The 15,233-nt window shown below is 42.7% G+C and overlaps 1 protein-coding gene across 10 annotated transcripts in view; it reads left to right on the top strand.

The window, feature by feature from the left end:
- The window catches only part of Lrch1 (leucine rich repeats and calponin homology domain containing 1), a 190,356-nt gene that overhangs the window by 156,008 nt on the left and 19,115 nt on the right, over window positions 1–15,233 (top strand). For 3 of the 10 annotated variants that reach the window (XM_031361997.1, XM_031361994.1, XM_031361995.1), the window contains exons 15-20: window positions 376–448; window positions 631–687; window positions 761–841; window positions 2,836–2,940; window positions 10,971–11,080; window positions 11,731–11,868. In XM_031361997.1, the coding sequence (XP_031217857.1) occupies window positions 376–448; window positions 631–687; window positions 761–841; window positions 2,836–2,940; window positions 10,971–11,080; window positions 11,731–11,868 (564 nt within the window). The remainder of the gene's footprint in view (window positions 1–375; window positions 449–630; window positions 688–760; window positions 842–2,835; window positions 2,941–10,970; window positions 11,081–11,730; window positions 11,869–15,233) is intronic. The other 7 variants (XM_031362001.1, XM_031361998.1, XM_031362003.1 and 4 more) reach the window with 5 other exon arrangements.

Raw genomic sequence — 15,233 nt, 5'->3', positions numbered from 1 at the left:
ATCTCCATGCTATTAGATGTGCTCTGTGGCATGCCTGCCCATAGGCAGTCAGCTGTGTCGAATGAGAAGCAGATCACCTTCTTTGTGTCACTGCAAAATAATTTTGTAGCGAGCAAGTAAAGACTTCAATGCAGCAACAACAACAAAAATAACAGTAACACAGTTTATGGGGGTGGGGGGGGAGTGCCGGAAAAATGCCGGAAAATATTCTATTGACTGCCTCTTCGAGTAGTTACAAAATGTTTTGTTTTTTCACAGTCAAGCTGTCATCACAAGGCAGCCATAGCAAATGCAAAGTAGTTTTATAATAATCACTAACCATCCAAGTACGTCTGGTTCTTCATTCCCCAGTTGTTTTCTCTTCTCACCCCACAGATAAGAGAGAACTCCCCTTTGGTGTCTCCTACAGCAAACATCACAGCTCCATTTGGCCTGAAGCCTCGTTCAGGTACGTTAACCTCAGCTCCTTCTTATACTAAGTAACTAAAATTATTTCTCTCTGGCCTTTCAAACGTATTGGTGAGTAATCTGAGCATTGCCAGTTCTAGTCTGCTGGGGTCCTGGCATCAGAGTAGCTGCGGCTTGGTGAGGTTGGGTGATTCCATTAAGTTGTTTGGTCTGTGCTTCCAGGAATGGGCAGCTTGCCTTCTTTTGAATCACAGCAGAGAAAAGTGGCAAAGGGAACATGTAAGTAGGGAAGGAATACTCCCTTTGAACTTTTAACCCATGAGAAATAAAACAGCTCCCCTTTACCCCAAAGGTTCCTGGTGCCCTGATGAGGTAAAGGGCAGACTGAAGGCAGAGTCCTCCCCAAGACGACCCCAGTTGCTTTCCAAGCATGGTAAGGTCTCTGCATGTACTCACACAAGAGGGTGAGCATTTTAAGGCTTCTATGAGTGGTTAGGAGTTGGGGAAAATTCTTAGAGGAAAGCACCTTACTTTTTGATCTACTTGACTGTAATTTGTGTTACTATATTGACAAAAATAATGTTAGCAATGTGCAAAGTTACTTTCAATTTTTAAAAAGGGGCCCCTAGGTAGAAAAATACATTTCTTCCCACATTTCCAGTTTTGGTGCTAAATGCCTTCTGTTAGGACGTTGTTTGTTTTGCTTTTTTGTTCCTCTGGGACTTACTTATATTTACCACTAATGTTTTTAAATAGGTTCTTAGAAAGGACCTAGACACATTCAAGCACACCTTATGAGAACCCAGTTGATCTTGGGTTTGGGGGTGAAGCACTTTGACAAGAGTATGAGTGTTACACATTTCTGGCTTGAAATAAACACCGCTACAGGAAAAACAAAAATGATTTCATTTATAGAGGAGATGGTTTGTTCTTGGAAGACATTGATTGATGGGCGGCACGTGGCCAGGTGTGGAGGTTGAGTAGAATAAGAAAAGGTAAACAGTTGGAAAATGACTCTAGTGTGATCAGAGTTTCTAGATCTTTCTCATTCTTGCACATACATGCCAAGGGATGTGCACTACCACTGAACTGTATCCGCAGCCCTAGAGGATATGTTACAGGAAGGAAAGGTGTGGATGAAATCATAGAAAGCTCAAATGACCGGCTCCCTGATGTAAGGAAGTAGGCGTGTATAGCCAAATCTGGGCTGCTCCTCAATGTCCGTCATCCCAAGCTCTGTTCTGAGAGAAGTGGGGGTCACTGCTATTGTACCTTCCCTGTCTCATGGCTGGCGACAGGCTCTCCCAAGCCTTCTGGACAGTTCTGCAACATTTAAAAATGTTTCATAACTGAAATCAAGACGTGAGTGAGAGTCTCCAAAGACTAATAGCCTTCTGAGTGTTGGACTTTTGTAATTTAGGTATAAAATTGATCTGCCGACGTTTAATGCATTTATAGAGCCCAGCCTAAGCTTACCAAGTCAGAGACTGCCTTGAGCCTGCAGTGTACACCATTCAGGTTCTGTGGAGAGATGAAAAAGAGAGTGTTTCGTTTAAGCTAGAGAAAACAAATTCTATTTCCTCCCCCAAGTTTCCAGTGGCTGACTCCTTAACTACTTAATGAAGTAATTCTCTGGAAATTGAGCACAAAATGTAAGATGTGTTATCGTTTTATGAATAACTAGCTTCGAAGTTCTTGAGGGTTTTTTCCTTAATCTGTTAGCTTGGTAGATGTATTGCTATGTAGACTGTACTGAGCATTCAAAACTGTTGTACTGAGACATATTGAAACGTGAGTTTTAAGGCATTTCACGAGTTAAAGAATTGATGAGATTCAGTTCTTAATGAAACACCCTATGAAACCTTACCACTGTGGCGGGGTGTCTTAAATCTACACTGGCTCAGTTCTTAAAAGCATTAACATACACAATTCCTCTATAGTCATTTTGTTTCTAAATAACAGATGCATGTATACATTTTGAGCTTTGTCTAACTAGACCGGGAGTTCTGGATGAATTGTGCAATTGTATCAGCTGATTAGTTGTTGAGAAGGGGTTGGCAAAGGGTGTCTGGTGGACCTTTCTACTTTCCGAGGCCTGAATGATGATATTCTTTCCTTCTGCTGCCATGACCCATCAGCCAGCTAGTCTGCCAGGCTCACAGATCTGTTAATCTAAGATTAAGGGTATTAACTGCATGCAGAGTGTGAGCAACGACTACTAACACTCCGTTTTTATCGTTCTTTTCCTTCCATGCGCCATCTCCCATTCCCCTCCTGTACTGTCCATTTGAATTTAAACCCCATGTAATGAAATCCACCTCATTTCCATATGAACCTCACGCCACGCCACGTGTGGAATGCTGCGGCCCCCTGGGTTTCCCCTGGTCCTTGTGCAACTGTCCGCCTGGCTCTCTCGCTCTCCTGCAGACCCAGCCCTCATTCTCCCTCCTATCTCCTTCAACAAACTTACACAGGCACAAACATGGGACAACTCTAGCTACAGTGTTCCATCCGAAGGAGACAGTGACAATGGTAGGTGCTTTGTTGTCTCTTCTTCGATGTTCATGTAATAAGCCTGTGACTGTACTCCACAGGCCTCTGGGTGTACCTGGAGACAGGATATATCGACCTGCAGGCTCCGTACTCAGGAAAGCCTCTGAGGCAATGTCTAGACGAGTGCTTGTGACCTGTTGCCTAACAGTTAACGATGTGACAGTTGATTTAACCTGAGGATGCTGACTCTGGGGAGGATTTTTTTTTTCAGTACTCTCTTCTCTACTTATTTTGCTTGGGGTTTGGTTGGTTTGCCTGCTTGTCTACAAAGATTGAAACGCACACAGTTGGGTTATCTCCTCTAGTTTCTGACCCCATAGCAAATGCTTTGAGAGTGATTTTTTTCAGTGGAGCTTTCGTGGTACACTCCTGTAATCTCTGTGTAGGGAAGTCTGAGGCAGTAGGATAGTGAGTTTGAGGCCACCTGAGGTTATATTTTGGAGCCTTCTTGAAAAAAATAAGGTTAGTCTTTTATTACATATGTTTACCAGATGGGGCTTTTAAAGCAATTTAAAGCTACTATGGCTGATTCTAGAGTTTTGCACTGAAAATAATGTTAACATTGAGAAGGTTCTAAAAATGATGAAAAATTACTTTTTCTTTTGTTTTCAAAGTTTGTATACATTTTTGACTTATACTTTTTTGGTGTGAATTCACTTACATTAAAGGATATTGAGTTAGTCTAAAAATAATATATATATATATATGTATGTATATATATGTATTTAAAAATTGAGAATGCCCAGTGAGTCTTAATAAGGATATTTTAATTTTATATCATTAAATATTTCAAGTAATCCAATATAAAAATAAAATTATTTAGAACTATATACCACATATATGCCAAATCTCAGGTCTGGTTTAATGCTGGTTCAGATTATAAACTTTACTTCAAAATACAAAGTGATAGAGAAATACTAAATAAAAAAAGAGAGAAATACTAAATGAAACTGAGAAATAAGGTGTGAGGCACAGCCACCATGCACACGTAAGCTGTTAATGTAAGCTGTAACATGAATTGTTAGAGAATGTATAGTAAGAATACTTGTTGTGATCTCTGGTTAAGATTCAGCTAAAATTTCCATTTATTAAACAATAATGCATATTCTGGTAGATTGAATCTATAAGAAATACCAGTATTTTATAGTTGTATAAAACAAAGGTTCTCAACCTACTAATTGCTGTGACCTTTTAATATAGTTCATCATATTTTGATGACCCCCCCAACCATTATATTACTTTCATTGCTACTTCATAACTGTAATCTTGTTTGTTATGAATCATAATGTAATGCCTGTGTTTTCTGCCAGTATGAAGGGACTCATGTGGAAGGGATCTTCAACCCTCAAAGGGATCACAACCCACAGGTTGAGCACTGCTGGTCTAAAATTTTTTCACTGAAAATAGTCATGATTTTTTTAAAAAGCAATCATGACATTAAATCCCTCCCTCATGTCATTCTGCTTTAAATCCTGAGCACTGATGGAGGAGGAGGAATAGAGAGAAACTTTCTTGCTAGGCTATGCTTTGGTTTAAAACCAGAAGGCCCAGCTATGAAAAAGAAGTATTTGTTTTCTGAAATCCTGGCTGCTATGGGTGTAATGTTCTCTACTGGAAATAAGGCTAGTATGAAAGATTCATGTGTGAGTTATTTCCTTAGGAGTACTATGTGAAACCAGAGGACCATGTTTCTTTGTTTGTTTGTTTAAATCTGGGAAAGGTCTAAAGATTTTAAGCAGCAGAATTTCTAGGCTGGTATGTGGCTTTGAGACAGAGATCAGGTAGAGTTCTGTATTCCAGGTCTTAACTGTCTCCAGTCAGACACATCATCCTTCATTGTACAGGTGAGGAGCTAGAGTGCGAGGTGCTGGGCCAGGTCATCGTGTTATTAAAAATTCTGAGATGTCCACAGCCAGTCATTATAAACATTGACCTCATACTTATTACATGGCCTTTTAATAACAAATCAGGGGCTTTAGCACACAGTACCACAGCAGTAATAAAAGGATTGTTTTCAGTATTCCTCGGGATCGGGCAACCATGTCAGATGGTTTGATGATTTTCATCTTTTTCTGTATTTGCCGTTTGTCCAAAGTGTCACATACCTTTCAGTCCCTGTGCATGAGACTTCACCTTGTGACTGCAGTGTTTTCTAACTCAGTGGAGGAAGCCGTGGCATAGGCCCCCAAGTAGGAAAGCTGAGGAACATGGCCCACTCCCTGTGTTGTTCTTAATCCTTCCATAGAGACAGACTGTTGTACTCTGTAGGCCTTCTTGGCATGTCCAGAAATGCGTCTCCACAGTTGTGTTGTTTCTTCATTATCTGATACAATAGCTGTCTAGCCTTGCAAAGGAGATAGCTTAGACAACCATAACGTTTAATTATTAACTTGGTCAGACTTGGAGTACTCATCCCATTGCCCTCTCTTTAGTCCAAAAACTCTTTTTCATTTAAATCCCTTCCAACGTTTTGTTCCTGATTGAGCTCATTTTAAATCCACCATTGTCTTTATAACACGGTCTTCAAAGAGCTTAAAAAAACAATGGTGGACAGGCGCTGGAAGGACCTTGAACATTTGGAGACCCACAGTTTTTGAAATCAGTCTTCTGAGAGGGACAGCATGGCGTGGAAGTCTGTCTGTGGTGCTGCCTGCCCCACCACAGCCTGGGGTGCCTTCACTTCCTGAGAACCCATCCTCTTCTGCCCTAACTCTTGTGCCTTTGTTTGTGGTTTCGCCTTCCCCTTTCCCATTTACTTGGAAGTCAAAAACCGATCCTGGCCTCTCATGAGGCGTTTCTGCTCTCTAGGCTTACTTAAAATTGATCTTTATGTGAGTGGATATCCATCTCCGGCCAGCTTATAGGCATCTTTGTTTCCTTGGTGATGACAGTGTAGCACTGAGGTCTTATTCTCCCCAGTACAAAAATAAGGACACTGAGGGTGTGGGAGCTCCTCAGGGACTCACAGCCTAGCTTCATATTAGAATGTCTGGTCCCCATGTTCAGAGATAGTAAGTGAACATGGACGTAGAGCCTAAGCATTTACTTCTTTGTTGATGTACATATACATCATAGGTAGACAGAGATACGTTGTTTATGTGCACATTGACCTGTGAGTTAAGTAAACTACTCAAGATAGTAGAGAGGAAATTTCAGCATTTGAAGGGCAGTAAATGGGCCTGATTTACTTGGAGCTCCAGAAGGAAATGGGTGAATTCATTTGCCTGATTTCTATCTAACTCCTGAGAGCTGAAATCTAAAGCTTGTATTTGCCACCGTACCCCTGCCTTGCATGTGAATAGATTAAAAGGTACTCTAGTGCACATTCTTAACTTCCAGGGAGCGGAAGCTCAGCTTCAGAGACCCATGCTTCACCAAGAAGCTGTTTCCTCTCCTCTCATGCCAAGTGCATTGTTTTTGTTTATTTATTTTTACGTATCAGTGAAGCGTAAAGTTCACTTAGTGTATGCTTTAGAGCTGTGAGCTTTCTTCGCTTAGCCGAGGTAGAGGGTTTTGTGTGTGTGTGTTGTGCCCCTGTTATGTGCCTCCCTATGCTAAGCATGCTTCTAACATGCAATCAGACAGTCTCTACTGTTGTGGAACCTAAATTTGGAAGTTAATGTAGTCAGACCTGGAGAGTAATTTGGGATTTTTTTTTTTTCTGTGAGAGGAGAAATTAAGAAACGAATCGCCAGGAGAAGGTCATTTCTGCAAAGATGATCTTCAGATACTCCTGTCTTTCCCAAGAGGTTTTGAAACAGCTCTTGGGAACTCATTTACTCATCAACAGACATGTGCTCAGCACATACGGCTTTCTGGGATGCAGTAGAGCCTGCAACTGGGCTCTCGCAGAGTCATGTATATTGTGGGGTAATACAGAGCAATGAGTGCCAAGAGGTACACAGATACTTATCTTTGGGCATTCACAGGAAATAGAGATTATGCCAGCTCAGAGGTACGGTGAAGAGAGCAGTGACTTTCAAGGATGGACAGATCAGTGGAGTCCTCTGTATGCATGGATCATCTTCTTCCACAGGCCGTGTTTAGAGATTTGTCTCCTGCTAAGAGAACTACAGCCAAGCAGGTCTTATGTTCTCTTGTGACTGCTAGTGACTTGCCCCCTAACATTAAACAGCGAGGGGCTCATTTTCCTCTTTTCTCAGTCATCTGCTCTTCTTTACCTGTGCCCATGTGTGTCCATGTGTGGATGTGTGTGCCCACTCACACAGAGCTTGCTTTCCCTGCTTTTTAATTTATATTTAAATGGAATGGCATTGAAAAGCAGGTGCTAGCCGGGCGGTGGTGGCACATGCCTTTAATCCCAGCACTTGGGAGGCAGAGGCAGGTGGACTTCTAAGTTCAAGGACAGCCAGGGCTACACAGAGAAACCCTATCTTAAAAAAAAAAAAAAAAAAAAAAAAGAAAAGAAAAGAAAAGAAAAAAGAAAAGCAGGTGTTAACAGTTTAACAGTTTTAACAGTTTTCAACCTTGTTAAGTAGCCCACCAGTCAGAATCATTCTCTCAGGTGTCAGTTTCCTGAAGGCTTGATCCAGAAAGAAGTAAGCTGGCAGGCTTATTAGCTGAAAGAGTTTCTTTAAAAAATTTCAAGCAATCTACAGTAGCTATAATTAATTATATAATTTTTGTGTGTATATACCTATGTTTCTCATTTCTAATCACTGCATCTACATTTGAAATATTGGTTTTAAAATAGAAACGACAGCTGAGAAACCGTCAGCACTTGTTGATGGCTTGCTATTCACAGAAATATACCCCAGAGGGCTGTTTTGTTTTAATTTGCACAGGACTATATAATAAATAGGCATGCCAGGAAGTTAAGAGCCAGCCCTGATGGTATCACCCTGATATCCCTCACGGGTCTCTGCTAACACACATGCTTGAGTGTATGCAGTTACACCAGAGACTGCAGGTCGTTTAACTTCCTCGTGTTTTCATAGTCGGAATGAAGTCGTCCAATAAAAACATATTGAAAGTATTAAGCATGCCGTATTAGATAAGATTTCCCCAGAATAACGGCAAAAGGGCAGTGGCCTTGAAAGCAAACAGCAGGCCTGTTAGAGTAGGGTCATGGCGCCCCTTGGTGACATGTGTGTGCACTACCGAGCTCCGTCCACATTCCTTGACTTTTTTGGTAAATTCAGTTAACATCTTTGGGAGAAGAGATTGCTTTTGGGTTTTACATTGTATTTTCTTCTGGTTGCTGGCCTTGCATTGACGGGCAGTGTGTGCTCTCTCAGGCTTCTAATTGTCCAGTCTCCGTCACATTCCTCTCAGAGCCTGGCTGCCCCATCACCTCACCCTTCTTTCGCCAGCTTTGCCTTTTTTCCTTTCTGGCTCTGATTTGGTCTTACTTCCTGTGGGCTTTGGCTCCCATGGGGCCTTGATGAGAGGCTCCTGTGACAAGCCTTTGGCTTTTTTACCAGTGACCTCTTGATTCGCTTCCATCCCGAGATCAGGGCACGGACTCTTTTAGGTGGCTCACGCACTCACTCAGCCTCATTCTCCATGAACTGTGTCAAGTCAACCATGGTATCAGGCTCTTCTTCCCAAGCGTCTCTGTTCCCACATCTTTGAACCCATGTAGAAAACTGGAAAGATAGAGATGGGTACAGCCTCACAACGCTGGGTAGGTTAATTCCACGGAGCACGCACAGGCCTTTCTTCCATGAGTTATACTTGTGAGCCATATTTACTCCTTAAAGTGTGATAAACTGAGGCCTTGTAAGAAAGGGTTGAGCGTTGTAGGTTCTTTGTAATCAGCACCTGTCTTAGTCAGGGTTTCTATTCCTGCACAAACATCATGACCATGAAGCAAGTAGGGGAGGAAAGGGTTTATTTAGCTTACTTCCACATTGCTGTTGATCACCAGAGGAAGTCAGGACTGGAACTCAAGCAGGTCAGGAAGCAGGAGCTGATGCAGAGGTCGTGGAGGGATGTTCCTTACTGGCTTGCTTCCCCTGGCTTGCTCAGCCTGCTCTCTTATAGAACCCAAGACCTCCAGCCCAGGGATGGCACCGCCCACAAGGGGCCCTACCCCCTTGTTCACTAATTGAGAAAATGTCCCACAGCTGGATCTATCTCATGGAGGCACTTCCCCAACTGAAGCTCCCTTCTCTGTGATAACTCCAGCCTGTGTCAAGTTGACACACAAAACCAGCCAGTACAACACCACTTCTATGACGGTGGCTGCAACTGCTGCAGTCCTGGTGTCCGTGTCCTTTTCTGGGGGTGGTGATTTCTAACATGGGAGGTCTTTGCACAGACTGTCTGGAATGACTCTGTCCTACTACCAACACCTCCTAGCCCCATCTAAAAATCTACACACAGGAAACCTGACCATCCTACTCCCCGACAGTCTTGTGTGTTCAGGCTGAAAAATCTCTAGTAGGAAAAACTTAAGACTCCTGCTAACATCAACACACACACCCTCCCCTTGTTGAGACTGGGCCTCCCTGTCTAGCTCTGGCTGGCGTATGATTCACTGTGTAGACCAACATGGTCATTAACTCACAGAGATCCATCTGCTTCTGCCTTCCAAGTGCTGGGATAAAAGGCGTGTGCCTCCCTGCCCAGCTACTAAAATCATTCTTTATGTGTAGAGTATCTTTATATGACTGTAAATCCACTTTTATTTATTTAATTTTCATTAGCTTACATCTGTGAGGGGTGCAGCATCACATAGATCGTGTCCACTGGCCTTTGCAATGAGATTGCTTTAGAATCTGGCACAAATCATGCCACTGTTCCCTTGGGCCAGAGTTATCTTTCCCCAGATAATTCTGGTTTTGTTTAGTTTGCCTCTGGGAATCCTTGGATTGTGTCCTGCTCTATAAGTACATCTGTTACCTAAGGAGAATTCAATTTTATCTCCGGCACACACACTTTCAACTTTAAGAAGAGCTATGCTCTCATCAGTTACTGAGACCTCCCTTACAACCAGCAAAAAATGACCGTGCAAACACAGCCTTCCTCATATACTTGGATTTTAGAAATCTGTTCCTGGCATGGCCCCACAGGTACAGAGATGCTGCAAAGTCACATGTAGAGTATTTTAATCATCCCAATTTATGTTACCTCCTAGAAGTTTAAAACATATGCTTTTTGTGAGTTTTTTTTTCCCATTGTTCGTTTGTTCTGTCCTGTTCTGTACAGTGCTGGGTTTAATTTAAAAAGAGATTTATTTTTATTTTATGCATATGGATGCTTTGTCTATGTGTATGTCTGTTTACCTTGTGTAACCCTGGTAGCCTCAGAAGCTAAAAGAGAGTGTCAGATCCTCTGGAACTGGAGTTAAAGATAATTGTGAGCCACCATGTAGGTGCTGGGAATTGAACCTGGGTCCTCTGGAAGAGCAGACATTGTTTTTAACTGCTGACTTATCTTTCTAGCCCTGAGAGTATATATATTTTTTAATTCCTTCATATGAAGGTCTGTAGGAATCCTAGGGTCCTCGAGCCAGTGGCGATGAACTCCCCTCTAGTCCGGCCAGCCTTCTAGATGGTCACCTGTGCTCATCTGTAAAGAGCTGAATCTTTGAACACCTGGCCAGTGATGGGACAGAAGGCAGAATATGTGGTTCCACACGGCATCAATTCTAATATCTCCTTATTTGATCAAAATTACTCACATTTAAAAAGAAAGAAAGCATATGATTAGAATATTGATTAGAACAGAAGGTAACACTGAACATGAGAGAGATGGTACTTTTGTCTGGGTGACAGCGTGGTCTCATCTCCACCCCAATGACACCTATCTCTCAATTCAGTTTATTTTCAAGTCAAAGCCAGCTCTGCAGTCACACAGCCTAGAAGAATAACTCAGGAGAGTGTTTCCTTTAGAGCATTCATGCCCAACTCTTGCTATGACTCTGGAATTACCCTGTGTCAGTGAGTGATAAATCGGGGAGAAGCAAATAATTTGTTTAACTGAAATAGGAATAGCTCTGTGTAGTAATACAGATTGATTTCTTTTTTCCGTTTCTATTGCAGTGTTTCTAAGACCTCAGAGAAACTTGGAATCTATAGATCCACAGTTTACGATTCGGAGGAAGATGGAGCAGATGAGAGAAGAGAAGGAGCTGGTGGAGCAGCTCCGAGAGGTACTGGGGTGTGGCATGTGCCTGAGCATGGCATTCAGACTCTACGAAGCGTTCTGTGTGTTGGAAAAGCTGGCCTGGAAGCCTTGCACACAATACCGGTTTCTGTTCTGCAGTTTTTAATTCAAATATTTCAACACAACCATATCTGTTTTTATACAGAGTTTTTTTTTTTTTTAAAAAAATTGAAAATATTTAACTAACATGAGTGTTTTCCAGACATCTTCTCTGTGTCTAGGGTGTGCGTGTATGTGTGTGTGAGAGTGTGCACATATGTGTGGAGGCATAGAGATGACCTGAGGCTCTCCTCAGGTGCCATGTACATTTTTGGTTTTGATTCAGGGTCTCTCACTGGCCTGGACCTTGCTGATTAGACTGATCTGGCTGGCTAACAAGTCTCAGGATCCTCTAGAATTCACTTGCCCAGCGGCTGGGATTACAGGCATATACTACCATGCCAGACTCTTTGGGTTCTAGTATCAAACTCACATCCTTGCAAACACTTTCCTGACAGAACCATCTCCCCACCTCCAGACATTCTTATGCTTGTCCCCTCACTGAGAATAGCACTTGGGTTCATACGTACTCACGGGTGCATTTAACACTTGCTCTGGTGCCCATAGCAACTGGCACTTTCTGCTTCCCACCCCCAGAGCATCGAGATGAGGCTGAAGGTGACCCTACATGAAGACCTGGGGGCGGCACTTATGGATGGTGTCGTGCTCTGCCACCTGGCCAACCACGTCCGACCGCGATCTGTCGCCAGCATCCACGTCCCCTCACCGGCCGTTGTAAGTACAGATAGAGGAATCCTGGTTTGTACAGAGTTATTGGTTAAAGGTGCCAGTGGGGTCTCCGGGCGCCTGACTGCCTGGACCTCTTCCATTGGACCCCACACTAGAAGAACAGAGCAAAGCAGAGAGTCTGAGGAAGCAGCATTTTCACCAAAGGGAGACTATTTCCAAACAAGTATGAGAAAGGCTGAAAAAAGTAAGCTATGGATTGATATGCCGGGTTAAAGGCCATAGAGCCCAGAGGAACAGCGAGCGAGGTCTCTTCAGAAGTCTGTCTGGTTGAAGGCTGTTTCTAGGTGGACTCTTTCATGCTTTTCTTCTCAGTAGGGTCTCACTCTGTATTCACAAGAGCTGGCCCTGGGCTTGTAATCCTCCTGCCTCAGCCTCCCCAGTGCTGGTTGGCATCTCTTCTCTTTCTTGTTCCTTGGGGATTTTACAGCTTATGAAGATGCATAAAAGCATCCCGAGTAACCTACCAATTAGGGCGTCACTCACCTGGTTCTTCTCCTTCCTTCACATCCTCTTTCCTCTCATCCTCTCCTGTCAATCAAACCCAGGGCCTTTGTTTTCCCACTGAGCTACATCTTAGCCCCTACCCTTGTCCTAGATATCACAGAGCCCGCCCCCGACAGGGGCAGTTTGTGATCTTGTGCACAAGGCTGGAGGAATCAGAGGTGGCCCTGCCTTTGAAGCCCACCTAGGGTCACATAAACAAGAGCAGAGTTTATATAACAGATTGGGTGCATTAGGGAAAGCTGAAGAGCTTAGGGGCTAAGATGGGAGGTTGGATTGAGATTTCAGATCTGTGTCTAAAAGCTTTGGGCAAGTTGCATCCTGTGTTTAGCTTGATATGCCCTTCTCTGAAATAGACCTGCTCTTGAAAAGATGAACTGAGTTACAGGAGAGACAGGACACATAACCGTGAGCCACTGCTGCTGTCTGTGTTTATATATAGCAGAGTCACTAATCTCAAGGTACCGTTTGAACCATGTAATCACTGTGTCCGGTGACCACTTGTGTGACGTCCCTGCCCTCCCCCCTAGTTGGGCTTCAAAGGGCATTTTTTTTTTTTTATCCTGCTTTGTTCTCTCCTGACAGGAGAAAAATTCGCTAATGGTTCCAGTTTCTTTTCTACAATATTAACACTGCTTTTTTTCTTTCAAAAGTTTGACCACTTTTTTTTTTTTTTGCCTCAGAAATATGATGGTGGACAATGTGGTTTCTCTTTGAAATATTTCTCTAGCAACCTCAATGTAAGACAGTAAATTCTATCATTCAACACAGTGTAGTGGCCTAAATATTTTATTTACTTATTTGTTTGTTTTCTTATTAATTTCCCTCCCTCCCTCCTTCCCTCCTTCCCTCTCTCCCTCCCTCCTTCTCTCCCTTCCTCCCTCCCTCCCTTCCCCCCTTCTTCCTTCCAGCAGAGTTTCTCTGTGTAGTCTTGGCTGTCTTGGAACGTGCTTTGTAGACCAGGCTGACCTTGAACTCAGAGAGATCTGCCTGCCTCTGCCTCCAGAGTTCTGGGATTAAGAGTGCGAGCAACCACTGCCTGGCTAGATTAGTATGTATTTTTTAATTCTGTTATGGGTGAGTGCGCATAAGCACAGGTGCATGAGGATGCAGAAGAAGGCATTGGGTCCCCTAGAGTGGAGATGTGATCTTACGTGGGTGCTAGGAGCTGAACTTGTGTCCTCTCTTAGCCGGCAAGCCTGTGTGAGCAGTATGCCAAACTGTCGTTTCTTTTGCTCAGTCTAAATGAGAGGTACTAAATTCCCTGGCCTCCAGATGAAATATTCACTGTCACCTTGTAAAGTGTTAGGAGACAGTAAGAATCAGGAACACTTAGGATTTTATTTATGTTTCAGGAAAACACCATACTTTTAAAAAAAATTTTTTTACTGGGTAGTGGTGGCACACGCCTTCAAATTCCATGAGAATTTGGTTTCTTTGTATTTTCCCTTATTGCAAACCCATCACCAGTAAGAACTACCATGTGTCCCACTGGACCCTCTTTCAGCTCATTGTTCCCAGCTACAGTAGAGCTGTAGGGCCCAAGGTCGTATATTTTGATACCACTGTCACGCGTTCAGCACCAAGTGCAGCATGGGGTAGAACAGACAGCCAGTACGGTTACATCTGCTCCATCAGTAATGCTGAGTACCTGTCCTGACTGTATCACTGCAAGCATTAAGTGTTCTGCTCTTCCGTTTCTCGAGCCCCATAGTGTGCGGGGTTGGGTTTTTGTTTTATGCTTTGTTTGTTTGTTTGTTTTGTATTGTGAATAGATCGTCATTGCCATTCTCAATGTACTGAAAATTATCCTGGGGGGGGAGGAGGGAGAATTAGTTTCTTCAGTTTTTCAGATTGTATTTCAGGCTGTAGGCAAAACATTGGCATCCTAGTTGGTCTAATTAATGTGAGTTCTGGCTGGGCAGTAGTGGTGCATGCCTTTAATCCCAGCACTTGGGAGGCAGATGCAGGTGGATTTCTGAGTTGGAGGCCAGCCTGGTCTACAGAGTGAGTTTCAGGACAGCCAGGGCTACACAGAGAAACCCTGTCTTGAAAAACAAAAACAAAAACAAAAACAAAAATGTGAGTTCTGATTCTTCGACCAATCGGTTCTCTCTCACTTGGTCACTTCTTGCTATTAACCTGATGAAGTCTTTATTATTCCTATTATTTATCATTATCATCATCATCATCATCATTATCATTATTAAACACAGTTTTTCCCTTGGAGAATTTGGGTCATCATACTTCTTGCTTTTTCCTCTTTAAGGAAATTAATGGTAGCATAATAAAAAACTGGCAAAAGTGTTTAAAATTTACCATCAAAGAATTTTCCTGGGCTGGAGAGATGGCTCAGCGGTTAAGAGCACTGACTCCTTTCCCGGAGGTCCTGAGTTCAAATCCCAGCAACCACATGGTGGCTCACAACCATCTGTAATGAGATCTGACGCCCTCTTCTGGTGTGTCTGAAGACAGCTACAGTGTTCTTACATATAATAATAAATAAATCTTTAAAAAAAAATAAAAAAGAATTTTCCCGCATGAATCAAATGGGCCTGTTAACCCATCTACCCTTTCCAGGTCACTTGAAGTGTCTGTGTAACAGTTGGAAACTTTGGGTCAAATTTACAACTTTTAGTGCTTTTTGCCTTTTTGTATCTTTCTCATTAAACCTTTTCTTTTTTCTTTTTCTTTTTTTTTTTTTTGAGGAGACAATTAGCCTTATGGATTTTAACTTTTGTATCAAAATATATTTGTTGTTGGAGAAGGGTGTTGTCTGTGGTATATTTTTAGGTGAACTGAAAAGAGTTATCTAGCTGTATGGTCCCACAGAACTCGGTGTGTGTGTG

This window comes from Mastomys coucha, unplaced genomic scaffold, assembly GCF_008632895.1.
Source record: "Mastomys coucha isolate ucsf_1 unplaced genomic scaffold, UCSF_Mcou_1 pScaffold9, whole genome shotgun sequence".
In the NCBI taxonomy this organism is placed as follows: Eukaryota; Metazoa; Chordata; class Mammalia; order Rodentia; family Muridae; genus Mastomys; species Mastomys coucha.
The sequence above is the reverse complement of the archived record's forward strand: the minus strand, read 5'-3'. Positions and strand labels throughout refer to the sequence as shown.